At 38.2% G+C, this 24,962-nt stretch overlaps 4 protein-coding genes across 9 annotated transcripts; all 4 read right to left on the bottom strand.

The window, feature by feature from the left end:
- Window positions 1–1,861: 1,861 nt before the first annotated feature.
- LOC131358205 (C-C motif chemokine 13-like) lies at window positions 1,862–3,882 on the bottom strand. 2 transcript variants are annotated; one of them, XM_058397784.1, is made up of 3 exons: window positions 3,788–3,882; window positions 2,261–2,375; window positions 1,862–2,141 (listed from the first exon to the last, which is right to left on the bottom strand). In XM_058397784.1, exons 1-3 carry the CDS (start codon window positions 3,855–3,857, stop codon window positions 2,075–2,077), a joined length of 252 nt encoding a protein of 83 aa, XP_058253767.1. In that variant the 5' UTR covers window positions 3,858–3,882; the 3' UTR covers window positions 1,862–2,074. The 2 variants fall into 2 exon arrangements, with proteins under 2 accessions (XP_058253767.1, XP_058253769.1); XM_058397786.1 differs by lacking the exon at window positions 3,788–3,882 and adding an exon at window positions 3,115–3,235.
- A 2,187-nt stretch (window positions 3,883–6,069) lies between these two features.
- Window positions 6,070–8,070, bottom strand: LOC131358160 (C-C motif chemokine 18-like). 2 transcript variants are annotated; one of them, XM_058397722.1, is made up of 3 exons: window positions 7,991–8,070; window positions 6,436–6,550; window positions 6,070–6,312 (listed from the first exon to the last, which is right to left on the bottom strand). In XM_058397722.1, the coding sequence occupies exons 1-3, from the start codon at window positions 8,058–8,060 to the stop codon at window positions 6,246–6,248; spliced, it is 252 nt and encodes an 83-aa protein (XP_058253705.1). In that variant the 5' UTR covers window positions 8,061–8,070; the 3' UTR covers window positions 6,070–6,245. The 2 variants fall into 2 exon arrangements, with proteins under 2 accessions (XP_058253705.1, XP_058253704.1); XM_058397721.1 differs by lacking the exon at window positions 7,991–8,070 and adding an exon at window positions 7,291–7,449 and having other exon boundaries at window positions 6,080–6,312.
- An 870-nt stretch (window positions 8,071–8,940) lies between these two features.
- LOC131358194 (C-C motif chemokine 13-like) lies at window positions 8,941–9,987 on the bottom strand. Its single transcript, XM_058397765.1, has 3 exons — window positions 9,887–9,987; window positions 9,289–9,403; window positions 8,941–9,164 (listed from the first exon to the last, which is right to left on the bottom strand). Exons 1-3 carry the CDS (start codon window positions 9,954–9,956, stop codon window positions 9,110–9,112), a joined length of 240 nt encoding a protein of 79 aa, XP_058253748.1. The 5' UTR covers window positions 9,957–9,987; the 3' UTR covers window positions 8,941–9,109.
- An 8,731-nt stretch (window positions 9,988–18,718) lies between these two features.
- Window positions 18,719–23,299, bottom strand: LOC131358067 (regakine-1-like). 4 transcript variants are annotated; one of them, XM_058397564.1, is made up of 3 exons: window positions 22,629–22,713; window positions 19,123–19,237; window positions 18,719–18,996 (listed from the first exon to the last, which is right to left on the bottom strand). In XM_058397564.1, exons 1-3 carry the CDS (start codon window positions 22,696–22,698, stop codon window positions 18,930–18,932), a joined length of 252 nt encoding a protein of 83 aa, XP_058253547.1. In that variant the 5' UTR covers window positions 22,699–22,713; the 3' UTR covers window positions 18,719–18,929. The 4 variants fall into 4 exon arrangements, with proteins under 4 accessions (XP_058253547.1, XP_058253548.1, XP_058253549.1 ...); XM_058397565.1 differs by lacking the exon at window positions 22,629–22,713 and adding an exon at window positions 20,014–20,115 and having other exon boundaries at window positions 18,746–18,996; XM_058397566.1 differs by lacking the exons at window positions 18,719–18,996; window positions 19,123–19,237; window positions 22,629–22,713 and adding exons at window positions 20,781–21,649; window positions 21,773–21,887; window positions 23,222–23,299.
- Between the last annotated feature and the right edge of the window lie 1,663 nt (window positions 23,300–24,962).

Below are 24,962 nucleotides of genomic sequence, written 5' to 3'. Positions count from 1 at the left end.
GCTAATTTTACTGCACATGAAATCATACAGATTATAACTATTAATAATTACCAGGGTATTTACCCATTTTCGCCACAAATAGGTCATCTGCTAGTTCCCACCCACCAGTCAGCTCTCCCCATCTCACTACAGAGGATGAGAGAGGATGAAGGTTAAATATGCTTCTTCTGAGACACATGAAACAATTTAACCACATTTGTTTTAATCTGCTGCTCATGCTGCATCACAGGGCAGTAAAATATATAGAAAGCATTGATGAGCTCAAAGATGACTGGGATTATTCACTGTGATTGACAGGACAGAGAGGGTATGCCCCTCCCACCCAATCAGCATGCTAAGTTTTGTTCCTTTGGCCTTTGTTCCTGACCTGTTGATGGCTAGAGTATCATGGGGATTTGAGCTCACAATATTCCTTGAGGATGAGGTTCCCTTTTGAGTTTGGTTCCTCTCAAGGTTTCTTCCTCTTACCATCTAAGGGAGTTTTTCCTTGCCACAGTCACCTCAGGCTTGCTCACTAGGGATTTTCTCTAACATCTAGGACTTTTGGCACTATGTTTCTTATGACAATATCCATTGTTAAAAGTGCTATACAAATAAAATTGAATTGAATTGAATACACTCACAAGTTTTCTTTTCAGACATTTTCTCACATCACAGCAGTGGTGGGCCGTGCATTTCACACCTAGGCCTTCACTGGTGTCCTTCCTGAATTAATCCACCTCTATACCATCATTATGATGCCACCATGGTCGTCGCTAGGCCATTTTCTGCTCAGCCCTCCTAAAATTCTCCATAAACTGTACACAAATTCATGATCGCCTCAGTCCCCTTTAAATTCCATATGAAAACGGCAGCAGAGCTCGGCTCCTCCCCGTCTTTCAGTGCGTTCTTCAACCCGCAGACCGCAGCATCTCAGAGCAAGGATCAGAGGACAAGTGTGTGTGTGTGTGTGTGTGATCAGGAAGACTCGTATTTGGCATGTTCAGTACTCAAATGTTATACACATCTATGCAATACAGTGGAATGCTGCAATAAGTTTACCATCCTACCCTATTAGTAAAACCTTTATTTTATTTATTTATTTATTTATTTATTTTTTACTATTATAGCCTCACTAGGCGCTGACCCCCCTTTAAATGAAAATCCTAGACTCGCCCCTAGAAGCCACGGCAAGAGATACTAATTAACCGTTAAATAACAAAGTAAAAAAGAAATTAGTCTACAGTATTTCACACCTCACGAGGAATAGTCAATTTTATTAAGGTTACTTTTCTCAAAAAAGACATTCTTCATGAAGTATGCAGCAAACGCAGCATCCGAAATGAGACACAGCGAATATAGAAATAATGTATATGGGCGGGTCACTGCCTCTCACTACTCCAATTATACAATCAAAGGACCTGAAATTGCTGACGTAATCGTATGCCTGATAGATGGCCCCTGTGATGCCAACTCGAAATCTAATTGGTTAAGGTAACAATTTCATTGCCACTTATCTCAAGCTACGGGCGCCTGCACTATGGATTCTGAAGGCCTTACGGCCAGGCAACACATGATGTCAGCCACTGGCTGAAATATGATTGGATAAATACTCTTATCATAAATATCCACTACTGGAAGCAGCGCAACCGAGAGAAAAGCTATGAAATGTAGAGAATAGACTACTGGGAATAATTTAATACACATTCATGGAAAAATATATTAAATATATTAAATATATTAAAATGCAAGTCAGTGATTCAGATCACTGCTGTTTAGGCCAGCAGAGAAGGCCTTGCCACTGTGATCACAGTAATGTTTCTGTTAATAAATCATGCAGTTCACTCAGTGGTGCAAATGATAACTTTATTTGAATCTGCACTGCAATAAGCAACAATGACATCATTAAGCATTGTTAAAAATGGTCAGAAAATGGCTAAAGCTTGAACTTTATGAAGCAAGTGTGTGTATGTGTGTGTGTGTGTGTGTAGGTGTGTGTGTGTAGGTGTGTGTGTGTGTGTGTGTGTGTGTGTGTGTGTGTGTGCATGTGTGTGTGTGTGTGTGTGTGCATGTGTATTGCATCTCAGTTGCAGCATTAAGTTTCTTGTCCTTTGACAGTGACTTCACGAACACACAGACCGGGGGAATTAACAGTAGTAACACTGTAACACACACACACACACACATCAGTACAATCTTATCTACTCTCCTCTCATTTAGAAATCGATTTAATTTCATTTTTTTTATATCAAATCTCATAATTAAATTGTCAGATACTCACACGAAGCCTTGCTGTGGACAGTGTGATCCTGTCTTTTTAACAGCCACAATGTTTTCGGCAGGAATTTTGCCAGGATAGAAGTTGAAACAGCAGATCTCAGACTGTGGGCCAAAAGCTAAAAACAAACAAGGTGTAGATAAGGTTTAAAATTTCATTTAATTAAAAAGAAATATTGTGTATAAAACATTATACAAAAATTTTTCCTTCAGGTTTTAAGTCGAGAACATAACCTTCTTGACTGTGCTACTATTATGAATAGATGAAACCCAATTCAACCGACCCCTTCTACCCCATAATAATGCCCCTCTGCCCCATCCAACCTACCACTTCTACCCCCATATTAATGCCCCTCTGAGAGTGTGTAATAAACTCACATGAAAATTATAAGTCTGGGTTTTACTAACTCAAATAAATCATGCAGTTCACTCTGTGGTGTGAATAATAACTTTATTTGAATCTGCATTGCATTAAGCAACAATAACATCATTAAGCATCGTAATAAATGCCAAATAAATGGCTAAAGTTTAAAGTTTATGAAGCAAGTAAGCAGATTTTCCACTGCTGAAAATTATATCATCTTAGTGTTGACCCTTTCCAATGCAGATCTGAGTAAGGGGTGTCAATACTTTGCAAAGTGCAACGATTGAGCTTCAGCTTTTTGTATACTTAAAAGGTGCTCGGATAAGGTTGCACAAAGTGGTCTCTCATACTCCTGAGTAGGCAAATACCATGCATTACCACTACAAATAAAGTGTGTGTATATAGATACATATACAAACTATATTTAGTTATACAATATAATTAGTTATAACATCTTGTACGGCTACACAAAAAAAAGTGTGTAATAAACTCACGCTGAGAGTCTGAGTAAAGCGCCATGATCAGGACGAAGCCCAGGACCAGAAACACACGACTCATCTTCATGTTCTCAGCAGGTGTGTGAAGCTCTGATAACTTCTCTCGAGTTTTACTGACTCATTTTATAGAATTGTTTACCTAAAGGCAGATCTGGACACGCCTCTGTACATCTAATGAAATCTTTTCATCTTACCGCATCCTTCATTCTGCTGAGGATATAGAACCAAGATTTATCTTTAGGTTCATATCTCATGCAGCATCCCTCTCTCTCTCTCACTCTCTCTTTCTCTCTCTCTCACTCTGTCTCTCTCTCTCTCTATCTCTCTCTCTCTCTTTTACCAAAACCCTTCTACAAGTAGCTAAAAAAATTATCAGCAGCTAATAGTCTGAATCAAACCCCTGTTTGCCATTAACTCACTAATCACTGTGTTTTTTCTTTTTTTAATTCTACTTAATACAGCTTTTTGTATGCTTAAAAGGTGCTTGGATAAGGTTGCACAAAGTGGTCTCTCATACTCCTGAGTAGGCAAATACCATGTATTACCACTACAAATAAAGTGTCTGTATATATATATGTATGTATATATACATACATATATATATACATATACAATATACATACATACATATCTTTTATGGTTACACAAAAAAAGTGTGCAATAAACTCATGCTGAGCGTCTGAGTAGAGCGCCATGATCAGGACGAAGCCCAGGACCAGAAACACACGACTCATCTTCATGTTCTCAGCAGGTGTGTGAAGCTCTGATAACTTCTCTCGAGTTTTACTGACTCATTTTATAGAAGTTTACCTAAAGGCAGATCTGGACACGCCTCTGTACATCTAATGAAATCTTTTCATCTTACAGCATCTTTCACTCTGCTGAAGATCTAGAACCAAGATGTATCTTTAGGATTATATCTCATGCACCAAGTCTCTCTCTCCCTCTCTTCCTCACTCTCTCTTTTACCAAAACCTTTCTACAAGTAGCTAAAAACATTATCAGCAGCAAATAGTCTGAATCAAACCCCTGTTTGCCATTAACTCACAAAGCATTGCATTTTTTCTCTTTTTTATTCTGGTTTTATTATCTTGTGCTAATTTTACTGCACATGAATTCATACAGATTATAACTATTAATAATTACCAGGGTATTTACCCATTTTCGCCACAAATAGGTCAACTGCTAGTTCCCACCCACCAGTCAGCTCTCCCCATCTCACTACAGAGGATGAGAGAGGATGAAGGTTAAATATGCTTCTTCTGAGACACATGAAACAATTTAACCACATTTGTTTTAATCTGCTGCTCATGCTGCATCACAGGGCAGTAAAATATATAGAAAGCATTGATGAGCTCAAAGATGACTGGGATTATTCACTGTGATTGACAGGACAGAGAGGGTATGCCCCTCCCACCCAATCAGCATGCTAAGTTTTGTTCCCTTGGCCTTTGTTCCTGACCTGTTGATGGCTAGAGTATCATGGGGATTTGAGCTCACAACATTCCTTGAGGATGAGATTCCCTTTTGAGTTTGGTTCCTCTCAAGGTTTCTTCCTCTTACCATCTAAGGGAGTTTTTCCTTGCCACAGTCACCTCAGGCTTGCTCACTAGGGATTTTCTCTAACATCTAGGACTTTTGGCACTATGTTTCTTATGACAATATCCATTGTTAAAAGTGCTATACAAATAAAATTGAATTGAATTGAATACACTCACAAGTTTTCTTTTCAGACATTTTCTCACATCACAGCAGTGGTGGGCCGTGCATTTCACACCTAGGCCTTCACTGGTGTCCTTCCTGAATTAATCCACCTCTATACCATCATTATGATGCCACCATGGTCGTCGCTAGGCCATTTTCTGCTCAGCCCTCCTAAAATTCTATGATTCTCCATAAACTGTACACAAATTCATGATCGCCTCAGTCCCCTTTAAATTCCATATGAAAACGGCAGCAGAGCTCGGCTCCTCCCCGTCTTTCAGTGCGTTCTTCAACCCGCAGACCGCGGCATCTCAGAGCAAGGATCAGAGGACAAGTGTGTGTGTGTGTGTGTGTGTGTGATCAGGAAGACTCGTATTTGGCTTGTTCAGTACTCAAATGTTATACACATCTATGCAATACAGTGGAATGCTGCAATAAGTTTACCATCCTACCCTATTAGTAAAACCTTTATTTTATTTATTTATTTATTTATTTATTTTTTACTATTATAGCCTCACTAGGCGCTGACCCCCCTTTAAATGAAAATCCTAGACTCGCCCCTAGAAACCACGGCAAGAGATACTAATTAACCGTTAAATAACAAAGTAAAAAAGAAATTAGTCTACAGTATTTCACACCTCACGAGGAATAGTCAATTTTATTAAGGTTACTTTTCTCAAAAAAGACATTCTTCATGAAGTATGCAGCAAACGCAGCATCCGAAATGAGACACAGCGAATATAGAAATAATGTATATGGGCGGGTCACTGCCTCTCACTACTCCAATTATACAATCAAAGGACCTGAAATTGCTGACGTAATCGTATGCCTGATAGATGGCCCCTGTGATGCCAACTCGAAATCTAATTGGTTAAGGTAACAATTTCATTGCCACTTATCTCAAGCTACGGGCGCCTGCACTATTGATTCTGAAGGCCTTACGGCCGGGCAACACATGATGTCAGCCACTGGCTGAAATATGATTTGATAAATACTCTTATCATAAATATCCACTACTGGAAGCAGCGCAACCGAGAGAAAAGCTATGAAATGTAGAGAATAGACTACTGGGAATAATTTAATACACATTCATGGAAAAATATATTAAATATATTAAATATATTAAAATGCAAGTCAGTGATTCAGATCACTGCTGTTTAGGCCAGCAGAGAAGGCCTTGCTGGCCCTGACGGTCCGCCACTGTGATCACAGTAATGTTTCTGTTAATAAATCATGCAGTTCACTCAGTGGTGCAAATGATAACTTTATTTGAATCTGCACTGCAATAAGCAACAATGACATCATTAAGCATTGTTAAAAATGGTCAGAAAATGGCTAAAGCTTGAACTTTATGAAGCAAGTGTGTGTATGTGTGTGTGTGTGTGTGTGTGTGTGTGCATGTGTATTGCATCTCAGTTGCAGCATTAAGTTTCTTGTCCTTTGACAGTGACTTCACGAACACACAGACCGGGGGAATTAACAGTAGTAACACTGAAACACACACACACACACACACACATCAGTACAATCTCATCTACTCTCCTCTCATTTAGAAATCGATTTAATTTCATTTTTTTTATATCAAATCTCATAATTAAATTGTCAGATACTCACATGAAGCCTTGCTTTGGACAGTCTGATCCTGTCTTTTTAACATCCACAATGTTTTCGGCAGGAATTTTGCCAGGATAGAAGTTGAAACAGCAGATCTCAGACTGTGGGCCAAAAGCTAAAAACAAACAAGGTGTAGATAAGGTTTAAAAATTCATTTAATTAAAAAGAAATATTGTGTATAAAACATTATACAAAAATTTTTCCTTCAGGTTTTAAGTCTAGAACATAACCTTCTTGACTGTGCTACTATTATGAATAGATGAAACCCAATTCAACTGACCCCTTCTACCCCATAATAATGCCCCTCTGCCCCATCCAACCTACCACTTCTACCCCCATATTAATGCCCCTCTGAGAGTGTGTAATAAACTCACATGAAAATTATAAGTCTGGGTTTTACTAACTCAAATAAATCATGCAGTTCACTCTGTGGTGTGAATAATAACTTTATTTGAATCTGCATTGCATTAAGCAACAATAACATCATTAAGCATCGTAATAAATGCCAAATAAATGGCTAAAGTTTAAACTTTATGAAGCAAGTAAGCAGATTTTCCACTCCTGAAAATTATATCATCTTAGTGTTGACCCTTTCCAATCAGATCTGAGTAAGGGGTGCCAATACTTTGCAAAGTGCAACGATTGAGCTTCAGCTTTTTGTATACTTAAAAGGTGCTTGGATAAGGTTGCACAAAGTGGTCTCTCATACCCCTGAGTAGGCAAATACCATGCATTACCACTACAAATAAAGTGTGTATATATATATATACATATACAAACTATATTTAGTTATACAATATAATTAGTTATAACATCTTGTACGGCTACACAAAAAAAAGTGTGTAATAAACTCACGCTGAGCGTCTGAGTAAAGCGCCATGATCAGGACGAAGCCCAGGACCAGAAACACACGACTCATCTTCATGTTCTCAGCAGGTGTGTGAAGCTCTGATAACTTCTCTCGAGTTTTACTGACTCATTTTATAGAATTCTTCACCTAAAGGCAGATCTGGACACGCCTCTGTACATCTAAATAAATCTTTTCATCTTACCGCATCCTTCATTCTGCTGAGGATATAGAACCAAGATTTATCTTTAGGTTCATATCTCATGCAGCATCCCTCTGTCTCTCTCTCTCTCTCTCTATCTCTCTCTCTCTCTCTCTCTCTCTCTCTCTCTCTCTCTCTCTCTCTCTCTCTCTCTCTCTCTCTCTCTCTCTCTCTCTCTCTCTCTCTCTCTCTCTCTCTCTCTCTCTATCTCTCTCTCTCTCTCTCTCTCTCTTTCTCTTTTACCAAAACCCTTCTACAAGTAGCTAAAAAAATTATCAGCAGCTAATAGTCTGAATCAAACCCCTGTTTGCCATTAACTCACTAATCACTGTGTTTTTTCTTTTTTTAATTCTACTTTGCACAAAGTGGTCTCTCATACTCCTGAGTAGGCAAATACCATGCATTACCACTACAAATAAAGTGTCTGTATATATATATATACATATACAATATACATACATACATATCTTGCACGGCTACACAAAAAAAGTGTGTAATAAACTCACGCTGAGAGTCTGAGTAGAGCGCCATGATCACGACAAAGCCCAGGACCAGAAACACACGACTCATCTTCATGTTCTCAGCAGGTGTGTGAAGCTCTGATAACTTCTCTCGAGTTTTACTGACTCATTTTATAGAATTGTTTACCTAAAGGCAGATCTGGACACGCCTCTGTACATCTAATGAAATCTTTTCATCTTACCGCATGTTTCACTCTGCTGAAGATCTAGAACCAAGATGTATCTTTAGGATTATATCTCATGTACCAACTCTCTCTCTCTCTCTCTCTCTCTCTCTCTGTCTTTTACCAAAACCCTTCTGCAAGTAGCTAAAAAAATTATCATTAGCAAATAGTCTGAATCAAACCCCTGTTTGCCATTAACTCACTAAGTACTGTTTTTTTTTCTTTTTTTTAATTCTGGTTTTATTATCTTGTGCTAATTTTACTGCACATAAAATCACACAGATTATAACTATTAATAATTACCAGGGTATTTACCCATTTTCTCCACATCTGCTAATTTCCACCCACCAGTCAGCTCTCCCCATCTCATTACAGAGAGAGGATGAAGGTTAAATGTGCTTGTCCTGAGACACAGGAAACAATTTAACCACATTTGTTTTAATCTGCTGCTCATGCTGCATCACAGGGCAGTAAAATATATAGAAAGCATTGATGAGCTCAAAGATGACTGGGATTATTCACTGTGATTGACAGGACAGAGAGGGTATGCCTCTCCCACTCAGTCAGCATGCTCAGTTTTGTTCCCTTGGCCTTTGTTCCTGACCTGTTGATGGCTACACTATCTTTGGGATTTGGGCTCATAATATTCCTTAAAATCTTTTTTAATGAAAGAATGATTTTCTTCTACATGCACAAGTTTTCTTTTCAGACATTTTCTCACATCACAGTATGTACACATGTTTCTGGTAATAAATCATGCAGCTCACTCAGTGGTGCAAATGATAACTTTATTTGAATCTGCACTTCATTAAGCAACAATAACATTATTAAGCATCATAATAAATGGTGAATAAATGGCTAAAGGTTAAACTTTATGAAGCATCTTTGTGTTGCATCTCAGTTGCATTTTTTTTGTTGCAAATTTTTGTCTTTCTTCTTGTCATTTGAGGCTGATTTCACGGACACACATACCAGTGTGTTTAACAGTAGTAACGCTGAAACACACACAAACACACACACATCAGTACAATCTCATCTACTCTCCTCTCATTTAGAAATAGATTTAATTTCTTTTTTTTATATATATTAAATCACATAGTTAAATTGTCAGATACTCACACAAAGCCTTGCTGGGGACAGTGTGATCCTGTCTTTTTAACATTCAGGATGTTTTTGGCAGGAATTTTGCCAGTGAAGAAGTTGAAACAGCACTCCTCAGACGGTAGGGCAAAAGCTAAAAACGAACAAGGTGTAGACTCTAACTCAAATAAATCATGCAGTTCACTCTTTGGTGTGAATAATAACTTTATTTGAATCTGCATTGCATTAAGCAACAATAACATCATTAAGCATCGTAATAAATGCCGAATAAATTGCTAAAGTTTAAAGTTTATGAAGCAAGTAAGCAGATTTTCCACTGCTGAAAATGATATCATCTTAGTGTTGACCCTTTCCAATGCAGATCTGAATAAGGGGTGCCAATACTTTGCAAAGTGCAACAATTGAGCTTCAGCTTTTTGCATACTTAAAAGGTGCTTGGATAAGGTTGCACAAAGTGGTCTCTCATACCCCTGAGTAGGCAAATACCATGCATTACCACTACAAATAAAGTGTGTATATATATATATATACATATACAAACTATATTTAGATATACAGTATATTTAGTTATAACATCTTGTACGGCTACACAAAAAAAAGTGTGTAATAAACTCACGCTGAGCGTCTGAGTAGAGCGCCATGATCAGGACGAAGCCCAGGACCAGAAACACACGACTCATCTTCATGTTCTCAGCAGGTGTGTGAAGCTCTGATAACTTCTCTCGAGTTTTACTGACTCATTTTATAGAATTGTTTACCTAAAGGCAGATCTGGACACGCCTCTGTACATCTAAATAAATCTTTTCATCTTACAGCATCTTTCACTCTGCTGAGGATATAGAACCAAGATTTATCTTTAGGTCCATATCTCATGCAGCAACTCTCACTCTCACTCTCTCTCTCTCTCTCTCTCTCTCTCTCTCTCTCTCCCTCACTCTCTCTTTTACCAAAACCTTTCTACAAGTAGCTAAAAACATTATCAGCAGCAAATAGTCTGAATCAAACCCCTGTTTGCCATTAACTCACAAAGCATTGTGTTTTCTCTCTTTTTTATTCTGGTTTTATTATTTTGTGCTAATTTTACTGCACATGAAATCATACAGGTTATAACTATTAATAATTACCAGGGTATTTACCCATTTTCGCCACAAATAGGTCAACTGCTAGTTCCCACCCACCAGTCAGCTCTCCCCATCTCACTACAGAGGATGAGAGAGGATGAAGGTTAAATATGCTTCTTCTGAGACACATGAAACAATTTAACCACATTTGTTTTAATCTGCTGCTCATGCTGCATCACAGGGCAGTAAAATATATAGAAAGCATTGATGAGCTCAAAGATGACTGGGATTATTCACTGTGATTGACAGGACAGAGAGGGTATGGGATTTGAGCTCACAACATTCCTTGAGGATGAGGTTCCCTTTTGAGTTTGGTTCCTCTCAAGGTTTCTTCCTCTTACCATCTAAGGGATTTTTTCCTTGCCACAGTCACCTCAGGCTTGCTCACTAGGGATTTTGTCTAACATCTAGGACTTTTGGCATTATGTTTCTTATGTCCTGTAAAGCTGCTTTGAGACAATATCCACTGTTAAAAGCGTTATACGGGGCTTCCGGGTTGCACATGCATGGAGTAGACTTGTGTTTTTGGCTCCGCTTTAATATTCAATAAATGTCCTAATTAAGTCAGATTAATTAACTGTGCTTTGCAGCTATCTATATTAAGAGCTACGGCGCAACATGACGAAGCCAAATAAAGTTAAGAACGGAGAAAGATGTAGAAGAGAGCGGAAAAGCTGCAGAGACTGCTGTGGATGTAGCGGAGGCTAAATCTACGCCTACAAATGAGGATCTTATGTCCGCAATCAGTGCTTTGAACAAGACTGTGGACCAAAGACTTGGCGAATTATCTTCTGCACTCTCTACTTTGTCATCAGCGCTGACTGCTCGGGTCGAGAAAACAGAGGAAGCGATACAGGCTCATGAAGGCCGTATTGAATCTCTCGAGAGGCTAAATGCAAAGATGGCTGCCGTGACGGCCCTCATACAGGTAAAGCTGGAGGATCTGGAATCGCGCTCTCACAGGCATAATATCCGCATAATGGGAATAAAGGAGAACCTGGAAAACTGTAAGCCCTCTGAGTTCGTAAGCTTATTGCTTCCAGAGCTGCTTGGGCACGAGAGCTTTAATAAACTGATCCAAATCGACATGGCTCACAGAAGCGCGAGACCAGCCACCAGCAATAGACCGCGAGCTATCATTGCCAGACTGCATCACCTCCATTTGAAAGAACTTGTGCTGCGCCTAGCAAGGCAGAAGGCCCCTCTTCATTTTAAGGGTGACAACATGCAGATCTATCCAGACTTGACGTTGGGAACGATGAAGAAGCGACAAGATTTTAATGACATAAGGAATAAATGCAAGGAAAAAAACATAAGATGTGGCTTCAAATTCCCAGCAAAATTCATTGTGATGGTAGGAGAGGAAACTAAAACTTATGAAACACCCTCCAAAGCTGAAAAGTTTCTGATGACCAACATCCCAAATTGGAAAACTACGAGGGTGGAGCAAGGTGATCATAGTGGAAGTAATAATACGTCCGGATGAGATGTGATTTGCTTAACTGACACTTTGCACAGCGAGGAAACTAAGGTTCAGAATATGGACATGATCATTAAAAGACTAAGTGACCATAAAGCGGACAATGTATGGAATTGTTGCGGAGGAGTGTAGGTGGCTACAACATACAGTCACCAGTAAGGTTTGTCTTGGTAAATGGAAGGGAGTGGAGCTAGGTTTAATAGCTCCCTTCCTGGAAGCATAGGTGGGGTGGGAGGGAAACTTGTGTGGATGTTCTGTTGGTTATGTTTTAGTCTACAAGTTCTAAAGAACGTCCAAATGTTCCGGTTATGGTACGGTCCCATAATTTTTTCTCTTTTCTTTCCAGTGGGAATTACATAAATGTCGACAGATACTTATGGTAAAGATCACAGTGATGGGCTGGACAATATTAGGCTTATCAGTTGGAATGTTAGGGGAATTAATAGCCCTGTGAAGCGTGGTAAGGTTCTTTCACACCTCAAAACTTTAAAAGCAGATATAGGTTTTATTCAAGAAACACACCTGAAGAGGGGAAGCGAGAATAGATTGAAGTCTAATTGGATTGCACAAGTGTATCAGTCTACATTTTCCACCAAAGCCAGGGGTGTGGCTATCCTGATCCGTAAGAATGTACCATTCGTTCATCATAAGACTATCTCCGATATAAATGGCAGATATACACTACATTGCCAAAAGTATTCGGTCACCCATCCAAATAATCAGAATCAGGTGTTCCAATCACTTCCATGGCAACAGGTGTATAAAATCAAGCACCTAGGCATGCAGACTGTTTTTACAAACATTTGTGAAAGAATGAGTCGCTCTCAGGAGCTCAGTGAATTCCAGCGTGGAACTGTGATAGGATGCCACCTGTGCAACAAATCCAGTCGTGAAATTTCCTCGCTCCTAAATATTCCACAGTCAACTGTCAGCTGTATTATAAGAACGTGGAAGTGTTTGGGAATGACAGCAACTCAGTCACGAAGTGGTAGGCCATGTAAACTGACGGAGCAGGGTCAGCATCCGCTCACCAACTTTCTGCAGAGTCAATCGCTACAGACCTCCAAACTTCATGTGGCCTTCAGATTAGCTCAAGAACAGTGCACAGAGAGCTTCATGGAATGGGTTTCCATGGCCGAGCAGCTGCATCCAAGCCATACATCACCAAGTGCAATGCAAAGCGTCGGATGCAGTGGTGTAAAGCACGCCGCCACTGGACTCTAGAGCAGTGGAGACGCGTTCTCTGGAGTGACGAATCACGTTTCTCCATCTGGCAATCTGATGGACGAGTCTGGGTTTGGCGGTTGCCAGGAGAACGGTACTTGTCTGACTGCATTGTGCCAAGTGTAAAGTTTGGTGGAGGGGGGATTACGGTGTGGGGTTGTTTTTCAGGAGCTGGGCTTGACCCCTTAGTTCCAGTGAAAGGAACTCTGAATGCTTCAGCATACCAAGACATTTTGGACAATTCCATGCTCCCAACTTTGTGGGAACAGTTTGGAGCTGGCCCCTTCCTCTTCCAACATGGCTGTGCACCAGTGCACAAAGCAAGGTCCATAAAGACATGGATGACAGAGTCTGGTGTGGATGAACTTGACTGGCCTGCACAGAGTCCTGACCTCAACCCAATAGAACACCTTTGGGATGAATTAGAGCGGAGACTGAGAGCCAGGTCTTCTCGTCCAATATCAGTGTGTGACCTCACAAATGCGCTTTGGAAGAATGGTCAAAAATTCCCATAAACACACTCCTAAACCTTGTGGACAGCCTTCCCAGAAGAGCTGAAGCTATTATAGCTGCAAAGGGTGGACCGACGTCATATTGAACCCTATAGATTAGGAATGGGATGTCACTTAAGTTCATATGCGAGCCAAGGCAGGTGAGCGAATACTTTTGGCAATATAGTGTATCATTGTGTTGGGCTCTATAAACTCAAAGCAAATAACCTTAGTGAATATATATGCACCAAATTATGCTGATCCCCTCTTTTTTCAAAAAGTATTTGAACTAATCCCTAGTGTTTTTGAGTCAAATATAATTGTTGGAGGTGATTTCAACTGCGTGCTAGACAATGTGCTTGATAGACAACCGAGTCAGATTGCTAGCTTGACATCTAAATCTAATGCGATATTAAAGCAACATATGCAGTCCCTAAACATTGTAGATATATGGAGAATCCTTAATCCCTTAGATAGGGATTTTTCTTTCTACTCTCATGTTCATAAGTCATATTCACGCATCGACTTCTTTTTGTTGGATTCTAATCTAGTACCAAACGCATGCAAGTCACAATACCACAACATCATAATATCAGATCATGCTCCTCAGTCAGTCGACCTTAGATTAGATAATTTAAGAGGAGAATTTAGATGGAAGTTAAATAACGCACTCTTAAAAGATGAAGAATTCAATAAAAATTTGGAAAAAAAGATCGAGGAATTTATAAAAATCAATGATAACGGTGATGTGCATGATTCAAATCTATGGGAGGCGTTGAAGGCTGTAGTTAGAGGGGAGATTACAGCATTTGAGATAGCTCAAAGAAAGGAAGCTAAGATAAGAATAGCTGAAATAGAAAATACTCTTAGCAGATTAGAAAGTTTACACAAAAATAACCCAAACTCTGTGTTACTGAAAGACATTATTGCAATAAAGTATAAATATAATTCTCTATTATCTAGCAGCATACTAAAATTATTATATAAGGTTAAACAAAGATACTATGAATTAGGAGATAAACCCCAGAACCTTCTGGCATGGCAATTAAGACAGCATGAAGCTTCCAGTGCCATTTATCAAATTAAGAACAAAAAGGGGAAAATAATAACCGATCCAAAGGAAATAAATCTAAATTTTGCAAAGTTTTATACAGAGGTTTATACTTCTACAGGGAAGTCTGACTTGAGAAATATTGATAGTTTTATGGAAGGACTACACTTGCCAAAATTAAGTGAAGAATCTTTAAAAGCACTGGACGCAGAAATAAGCATTGAAGAGGTGGAAAAGGCTATCAAAGCATCCCCTAATAACAAGGCCCCTGGGCCCGATGGGTTTAGCATTGAATTTTACAAAAGATTTAGGAAGGTCATTTTGCCGCTCTTGATACGTATGTTTAGACAGTCACAGGAAATAGGCTGCTTTCCAGCATCTATGTATGATGCCAATATTGTTCTTATACCCAAACCGGGTCGAGATCAGCTGCTAGTGTCATCATATAGACCAATCTCTTTATTACCCACTGAAACCAAAATAATTGGGAAAATCCTTGCGAACAGATTGAAGAAGTATATTTGTGACATCATACACCCAGATCAGACAGGCTTTATGCCAGGCAGACACATGTACTTTAATCTACGTTGCCTGTGCAATGTTTTATATTCGAACCATAAAGAAGAATCTGCAATTATTTCATTGGATGCACAGAGGGCATTAGGAGAGTGGGGATATATGATGTCAGTCCTGAAGAAATTTGGTTTTGGTCACGTGTTTAGAAAGTGGATAAAAATAGTATACTCCTGTCCAAAAACCTCAATAGTGACTAATCATAATCTTTCAGCTCCTTTCTCAATCTGTAGAGGGACAAGACAAGACTGCCCGCTATCCCCCTTCCTTTTTGCAGGCAGCGCATATTCGGCAGCAGTCAGATATTCAACCTATCACGATAGGTGGCTTCCCGCAACACATTTCACTTTATGCAGATGATATACTTTTGTTTATAAAAAATCCTAGTAAATCTATTCCACATCTCCTCACTTTAATAACAAAATTTGGGAATATATCAGGCTTTACTGTTAACTGGGAAAAAAGTGAGCTGATGACTATTGGGCCCCACGTTTGTGAGCAACGTATAAGATCCACCCCGTTCAAGATAGCAGAAAACTCTTTTGCCTATCTTGGTGTCATAATAACTAAAAAACCAAAAGATCTTTTAAGAGTCAATTGGCAAAAGAAGATTGATCAATTCAAAAACAATATAGAATATTGGAGAACACTGCAAATTTCAATGGTAGGTAAAATTAATGCAGTAAAGATGGTAAGCCTACCAAGATTCCTCCACTTATTTCAGTCTATCCCTTCATGTATACCACAAACCTATTTTAAACAATCAGACAAAATAATTTTTCAGTTCTTATGGAATTATAAAACAGCAAGAATTAAAAGACAAAACTTAGGGGAGGATTTGGGTTACCTTTCTTTAGAGCATATTATTGGGCAGCACATTTGAATATATTCTCTTGGTGGAAGGATGGTCCATCAGAAGGAACATGTAAACAACCTGAATGGCTTAGAATTGAACAAGCCCTTTGCTCTAGCTCTTCATTGCAGGCATTATGCAACAGTCCTGGAAAGGTCAGTAAGGTCGTCTATAATGATCATTTTGTTATAGGCCAGTCTTTAAAAATTTGGAAACAAGTTAAAATATATATCAAAGCCCCCAATGTATATCTTGATAGCCCCATATGTAAGAATCATTCCTTCATTCCCGCTATCAATGATAAGGTCTTTTCACTTTGGAAGCAGAAAGGAATAATCTGTGTCAGCTCACTTTATACGAATGGGCATTTCTTGTCTTTCAAAGAACTCCAATCAAAGTTCGGATTGCCAAACTCTCACTTTTTTAGATATCTGCAAATCAGAGACTATGTCAGAACACATTTTCCTGATTTTGAAGAATTAAAAAAGCATGGAAAATTAGAGGAAATAAACCGATTTAAAGCTGGGAACTCAAAAGCAGTGTCGTATTTCTACAATGTATTAACTGATATGGTAGATAGTGACACAACTACAATTAGGAAATCATGGGAGGAGGAATTAGGCTTCATGATTGAGGATGCGCAGTGGGAGGAATGCCTGCAGAACATACATGATTGTTCAATTAACACTAGACACAACTTGATCCAATTCAAATCTCTACATAGAGTATACATGTGCAAAACTAAACTTCATGAGATTTTCCCTGAAGTGTCACCAGTATGCAATAAATACAAGGTTGCAGAGGGTACACTTTTACACTCATTTTGGACATGTTGTAATCTTCACAAGTACTGGACCGATACTTTCGATCTGCTTTCAAAAGTGTATAAAAAAGATATTATTCCAGATCCAATGATGAGCCATTTTCGGGGTGATTTCTGTACCTTCCTTTAATACATATGAAAGACAAGGTATTTCTTTATTTATGGTCCTTGCAAAGAGATTGATTCTTCAGAGGTGGAAACTTGATACAGTTCCAACATTTGATGTGTTGCTGACTGAGTTAGCAGGTATTATCCATATTGAGAAGTTACGATTATTGACAATGATAAGCTAAATGTATTTTGGAAAATATGGAAGCCTGTATTAGACTACTTAGGAATGTGAAAACTTATTTATGCTGGATGTTGCACTGCATTGTTCTTTTGTTGCTCTCAAATCTATTTACCCAAATATTACCTTCTTACTGTAATCTTTTCTTTTGTATCCACTTTATCACTGTGATCTATTCGGATACCCTGTATTTTGTACATCAGAGATATTTATTTGTAACTAGTATACCGTACAGCTGTTTTTCTTTGGACCTCTGTTCTGGAAATGCATGTCAGATTAAAAGTCAATAAAAAAAAATAAAAAGCGCTATACAAATAAAATTGAATTGAATTGAAATGAATACACTCACAAGTTTTCTTTTCAGACATTTTCTCACATCACAGCAGTGGTGGGCCGTGCATTTCACACCTAGGCCTTCACTGGTGTCCTTCCTGAATTAATCCACCTCTATACCATCATTATGACGCCACCATGGTCGTCGCTAGGCCATTTTCTACTCAGCCCTCCTAAAATTCTACAATTCTCCATAAACTGTACACAAATTCATGATCGCCTCAGTCCCCTTTAAATTCCATATGAAAACGGCAGCAGAGCTCGGCTCCTCCCCGTCTTTCAGTGCGTTCTGCAACCCGCAGACCGCAGCGTCGCAGAGCAAGGATCAGAGGACAAGTGTGTGTGTGTGTGTGTGATCAGGAAGACTCGTATTTGGCATGTTCAGTACTCAAATGTTATACACATCTATGCAATACAGTGGAATGCTGCAATAAGTTTACCATCCTACCCTATTAGTAAAACCTTTATTTTATTTATTTATTTATTTATTTATTTATTTATTTATTACTATTATAGCCTCACTAGGCTTCTGACCCCCCTTTAAATGAAAATTCTAGACTCGCCCCTAGAAGCCACGGCAAGAGATACTAATCAACCGTTAAATAACAAAGTAAAAAAGAAATTAGTCTACAGTATTTCACACCTCACGAGGAATAGTCAATTTTATTAAGGTTACTTTTCTCAAAAAAGACATTCTTCATGAAGTATGCAGCAAACGCAGCATCCGAAATGAGACACAGCGAATATAGAAATAATGTATATGGGCGGGTCACTGCCTCTCACTACTCCAATTATACAGTCAAAGGACCTGAAATTGCTGACGTAATCGTATGCCTGATAGATGGCCCCAGTGATGCCAACTCGAAATCTAATTGGTTAAGGTAACAATTTCATTGCCACTTATCTCAAGCTACGGGCGCCTGCACTATTGATTCTGAAGGCCTTACGGCCGGGCAACACATGATGTCAGCCACTGTCTGAAATATGATTTGATAAATACTCTTATCATAAATATACACTACTGGAAGCAGCGCAACCGAGAGAAAAGCTATGAAATGTAGAGAATAGACTATTGGGAATAATTTAATACACATTCATGGAAAAATATATTAAATATATTAAATATATTAAAATGCAAGTCAGTGTTTCAGATCACTGCTGTTTAGGCCAGCAGAGAAGGCCTTGCTGGCCCTGACGGTCCGCCACTGTGATCACAGTAATGTTTCTGTTAATAAATCATGCAGTTCACTCAGTGGTGCAAATGATAACTTTATTTGAATCTGCACTTCATTAACCAACAATATTATCATTAAGCATTGTTAAAAATGGTCAGAAAATGGCTAAAGCTTGAACTTTATGAAGCAAGTGTGTGTATGTGTGTGTGTGTGTGTGTGTGTGTGTATTGCATCTCAGTTGCAGCATTAAGTTTCTTGTCCTTTGACAGTGACTTCACGAACACACAGATTGGTGATTTTAGGAGTAGTAACACTGTAACACACACACACACACACACACACACATCAATACAATCTTATATTCTCTACTCTCATTTAGAAATAGATTTAATTTCATTTTTTTATATTAAATCTCATAATTACATTGTCAGATACTCACACGAAGCCTTGCTGTGGACAGTGTGATCCTGTCTTTTTAACATCCAGGATTTGTTTGGGAGGAATTTTGCCAGTGAAGAAGTCGAAACAGCAGATCTCAGACTGTGGGCCAAAAGCTAAAAACAAACAAGGTACAGATAAGGTGTCAAATAATTTATTTTAGTCAAAAAAAAGTGTATAAAACATTATACAAAAATGATTTCTTCAGGTTTTAAGTCTAGAGAACATAACCTTCTTGACTGTGTTACTATTATGAATAGCTGAAACCCCATTCAACTGACCCCTTTTATCCAATATTGATGCCCCTCTGCCCCATCCAACCACTTCTACCCCATAATAATGCCCCTCTGCCCCATCCAACCACTTCTACCCCCATATTAATGCCCCTCTGCGAGTGTGTAATAAACTCACATGAAAATTATAAATCTGGGTTTTACTAACTCAAATAAATAATGCAGTTCACTCTTTGGTGTGAATAATAACTAATTTGAATCTGCATTGCATTAAGCAACAATAACATCATTAAGCATCGTAATAAATGCCAAATAAATGGCTAAAGTTTAAAGTTTATGAAGCAAGTAAGCAGATTTTCCACTGCTGAAAATTATATCATCTTAGTGTTGACCCTTTCCAATGCAGATCTGAGTAAGGGGTGCCAATACTTTGCAAAGTGCAACAATTGAGCTTCAGTTACATTTTGTATGCTTAAAAGGTACTTGGATAAGGTTGCACAAAGTGGTCTCTCATACCCCTGAGTAGGCAAATACCATGCATTACCGCTACAAATAAAGTGTGTGTATATAGATACATATACAAACTATATTTAGATATACAATATAATTAGTTATAACATCTTTTACGGCTACACAAAAAAAATGTGTAATAAACTCACGCTGAGCGTCTGAGTAGAGCGCCATGATCAGGACGAAGCCCAGGACCAGAAACACACGACTCATCTTCATGTTCTCAGCAGGTGTGTGAAGCTCTGATAACTTCTCTCGAGTTTTACTGACTCATTTTATAGAATTCTTCACTTAAAGGCAGATCTGGACACGCCTCTGTACATCTAATGAAATCTTTTCATCTTACCGCATCCTTCATTCTGCTGAGGATATAGAACCAAGATTTATCTTTAGGTTCATATCTCATGCCGTCACCCTCTCTCTCTCTCTCTCTCTCTTTTACCAAAAACTCTTCTACAAGTAGCTAAAAACATTATCATTAGCAAATAGTCTGAATCAAACACCTGTTTGCCATTAATTCACTAAGCACTGCGTTTTTTCCTTTTTATTTATTCTGGTTTTATTATCTTGTGCTAATTTTACTGCACATCAAACCATACAGATTATAACTATTAATAATTACCAGGGTATTTCCCCATTTTCTCTACAGATGGGTCATCTGCTAATTCCCACCCACCAGCCAGCTCTCCCCATCTCACTACAGCTACCAGCCCGAGAGGATGAAGGCTAAATGTGCTTTAGCAGTAAAGCATATAAAAAGCATTGATGAGCTCACAGATGCCTGGGATTATTCACTGTGATTGACAGGACAGTTTTCTTTTCAGACATTTTCCCACATCACAGTAATGTTTCTTTTAATAAATCATGTAGTTCACTTAGTGGTGCAAATGATAACTTTATTTGAATCTGCACTTCATTAAACAACAATAACATCATTAAGCATTGTTAAAAATGGTCAGTAAATGGCTAAAGCTTGAACTTTATGAAGCAAGTTCAAACACACAGACACACATCAACTGCAATCTCTGGAGGACACAGCACCCGAAATGAGATGCAGCGAATATAGAAATAATGTATATGGGCGGGTCACTGCCTCTGACTACTCCAGTTATCCAAAGGACGGGAAATTGCTGACGTAATCGTATGCCTGATAGATGGCCCCTGTGATGCCAACTCGAAATCTAATTGGTTAAGGTAACAATTTCATTGCCACTTATTTTAAGCTACCGGCGCCTGCACTATTGATTCTGAAGGCCTTACGGCCGGGCAAAACATGATGTCAGCCACTGTCTGAAATATGATTGGATAAATACTCTTATCATAAATATACACTACTGGAAGCAGCGCAACTGAGAGAAAAGTTATGAAATGTAGAGAATAGACTATTGGGAATAATTAAATACACATTCATGCAAAAATATATTAAATACTGTATATTAAAATGCAAGTCAGTGATTTAGATCACTGCTGTTTAGGCCAGCAGAGAAGGCCTTGCTGGCCCTGACGGTCCGCCACTGTGATCACAGTAATGTTTCTGTTAATAAATCATGCAGTTCACTCAGTGGTGCAAATGATAACTTTATTTGAATCTGCACTTCATTAACCAACAATATTATCATTAAGCATTGTTAAAAATGGTCAGAAAATGGCTAAAGCTTGAACTTTATGAAGCAAGTGTGTGTATGTGTGTGTGTGTGTGTTGCATCTCATTTGCAGCATTAAGTTTTTTGTCCTTCGACGCTGACATCACGAACACACAGACCGGGGGAATTAACAGTAGTAACGCTGAAACACACACAAACGCACACACACATCAATACAATCTTATATTCTCTCCTCTCATTTAGAAATAGATTTGATTTAATTTTTTTTATATTAATTCACATAATTAAATTGTCAGATACTCACACAAAGCCTTGCTGTGGACAGTGTGATCCTGTCTTTTTAACATTCAGGATGTTTTTGGCAGGAATTTTGCCAGTGAAGAATTCGAAACAGCAGATCTCAGAGTTTAGGGCCTCAGCTAAAAACAAACAAAGTGTAGATAAGGTTTAAAAATTCATTTAATTAAAAAGAAATATTGTGTATAAAACTTTATACAAAAATGATTCCTTCAGGTTATAAGTCTAGAGAACATAACCTTCTTGACTGTGCTACTATTATGAATAGATGAAACCCCATTCAACCGACCCCTTCTACCCCATAATGATGCCCCTCTGCCCCATCCAACCTACCACTTCTACCCCCATATTAATGCCCCTCTGCGAGTGTGTAATAAACTCAGGTGAAAATTATAAATCTGGGTTTTACTAACTCAAATAAATCATGCAGTTCACTCTGTGGTGTGAATAATAACTTTATTTGAATCTGCATTGCATTAAGCAACAATAACATCATTAAGCATCGTAATAAATGCTGAATAAATGGCTAAAGTTTAAACTTTATGAAGCAAGTAAGCAGATTTTCCGCTGCTGAAAATGATGTGATCTTAGTGTTGATCCTTTCCAGTGCAGATCTGAGTAAGGGGTGCCAATACTTTGCAAAGTGCAACAATTGAGCTTCAGCTTTTTGCATACTTAAAAGGTGCTTGGATAAGGTTGCACAAAGTGGTCTCTCATACCCCTGAGTAGGCAAATACCATGCATTACCACTACAAATAAAGTGTGTGTATATAGATACATATACAAACTATATTTAGTTATACAATATAATTAGTTATAACATCTTGTACGGCTACACAAAAAAAAGTGTGTAATAAACTCACGCTGAGAGTCTGAGTAGAGCGCCATGATCAGGACGAAGCCCAGGACCAGAAACACACGACTCATCATCATGTTCTCAGCAGGTGTGTGAAGCTCTGATAACTTCTCTCGAGTTTTACTGACTCATTTTATAGAATTCTTCACCTAAAGGCAGATCTGGACACGCCTCTGTACATCTAATTAAATCTTTTCATCTTACCGCATCCTTCATTCTGCTGAGGATATAGAACCAAGATTTATCTTTAGGTTCATATCTCATGCAGCATCCCTCTCTCTCTCTCTCTCTCTCTCTCTGTCTCTCTCTCTCTCTCTCTCTCTTTTACCAAAACCCTTCTACAAGTAGCTAAAAAAATTATCAGCAGCAAATCATCTGAATCAAACCCCTGTTTGCCATTAACTCACTAATCACTGTGTTTTTTCTTTTTTTAATTCTACTTTGCACAAAGTGGTCTCTCATACTCCTGAGTAGGCAAATACCATGCATTACCACTACAAATAAAGTGTGTGTGTATATATATATATATATATACATATACAATATACATACATACATATCTTGTACGGCTACACAAAAAAAAGTGTGTAATAAACTCATGCTGAGAGTCTGAGTAAAGTGCCATGATCAGGACGAAGCCCAGGACCAGAAACACACGACTCATCTTCATGTTCTCAGCAGGTGTGTGAAGCTCTGATAACTTCTCTCGAGTTTTACTGACTCATTTTATAGAATTGTTTACCTAAAGGCAGATCTGGACACGCCTCTGTACATCTAATGAAATCTTTTCATCTTACCATGTTTCACTCTGCTGAAGATCTAGAACCAAGATTTATCTTAAGGATTATATCTCATGCACCAACTCTCTCTCTCTCTCTCTCTCTCTCTCTCTCTCTGTCTGTCTCTCTCTCTCTCTCTCTCTCTCTGTCTTTTACCAAAACCCTTCTACAAGTAGCTAAAAAAAATTATCATTAGCAAATAGTCTGAATCAAACCCCTGTTTGCCATTAACTCACTAAGCACTGTGTTTTTTCTTTTTTTTAATTCTGGTTTTATTATCTTGTGCTAATTTTACTGCACATAAAATCACACAGATTATAACTATTAATAATTACCAGGGTATTTACCCTTTTTTTCCACAAATAGGTCATCTGCTAGTTTCCACCCACCAGTCAGCTCTCCCCATCTCATTACAGAGAGAGGATGATGGTTAAATGTGCTTCTTCTGAGACACAGGAAACAATTTAACCACATTTGTTTTAATCTGCTGCTCATGCTGCATCACAGGGCAGTAAAATATATAGAAAGCATTGATGAGCTCAAAGATGACTGGGATTATTCACTGTGATTGACAGGACAGAGAGGGTATGCCCCTCCCACTCAGTCAGCATGCTCAGTTTTGTTCCCTTGGCCTTTGTTCCTGACCTGTTGATGGCTACACTATCTTTGGGATTTGGGCTCATAATATTCCTTAAAATCTTTTTTAATGAAAGAATGATTTCTTCTACATGCACAAGTTTTCTTTTCAGACATTTTCTCACATCACAGTATGTACACATGTTTCTGGTAATAAATCATGCAGCTCACTCAGTGGTGCAAATGATAACTTTATTTGAATCTGCACTTCATTAAGCAACAATAACATTATTAAGCATTGTAATACATGATGAATAAATGGCTAAAGCTTAAACTTCATGAAGCATGTGTGTGTGTGTGTGTTTGTCTGTGTTGCATCTCAGTTGCAGCATTAAGGTGCTTGCCCTTGTCCATTGACGCTGATTTCACGAACACACAGACCAGGGAATTTAGGAGTAGTAACACTGAAACAGACACAAACACACACACATCAATTCAATCTCATCTACTCTCCTCTCATTTAGAAATAGATTTAATTTCATTTTTTTTATATTAAATCACATAGTTAAATTGTCAGATACTCACATAAAGCCTTGCTGTGGACAGTGTGATCCTGTCTTTTTAACATTCAGGATGTTTTTGGCAGGAATATTGCCAGGGAAGAAGACGAAACAGCAGTCCTCAGGGTTTGGGGCATCAGCTAAAATCAAACAAGGTGCAGATGAAGTTTAAAAATTTATTTTAGTCAAAATGAAATGTGTATAAAACATTATACAAAAATTATTCCTTTAGTTTAGGGAACATGACCTTCTTAATGTACTGCTATAATGAACAGATGAATAGTAGTAGAAATAATAATAAAATATTATTATTGTTATTGTTATTGTTATTGTTATTGTTATTGTTAAGTGTAATTTTTGTTTTATTGTTTTGTTATTGATTAATCATAATTCTAATTCTATCATTATCAAAAAGTCAGAAAACTT

The sequence above is a fragment of the Hemibagrus wyckioides genome, linkage group LG08 (genome assembly GCF_019097595.1).
Source record: "Hemibagrus wyckioides isolate EC202008001 linkage group LG08, SWU_Hwy_1.0, whole genome shotgun sequence".
Classification (NCBI taxonomy): Eukaryota; Metazoa; Chordata; class Actinopteri; order Siluriformes; family Bagridae; genus Hemibagrus; species Hemibagrus wyckioides.
This window is presented reverse-complemented; position numbering and strand designations above follow the sequence as displayed.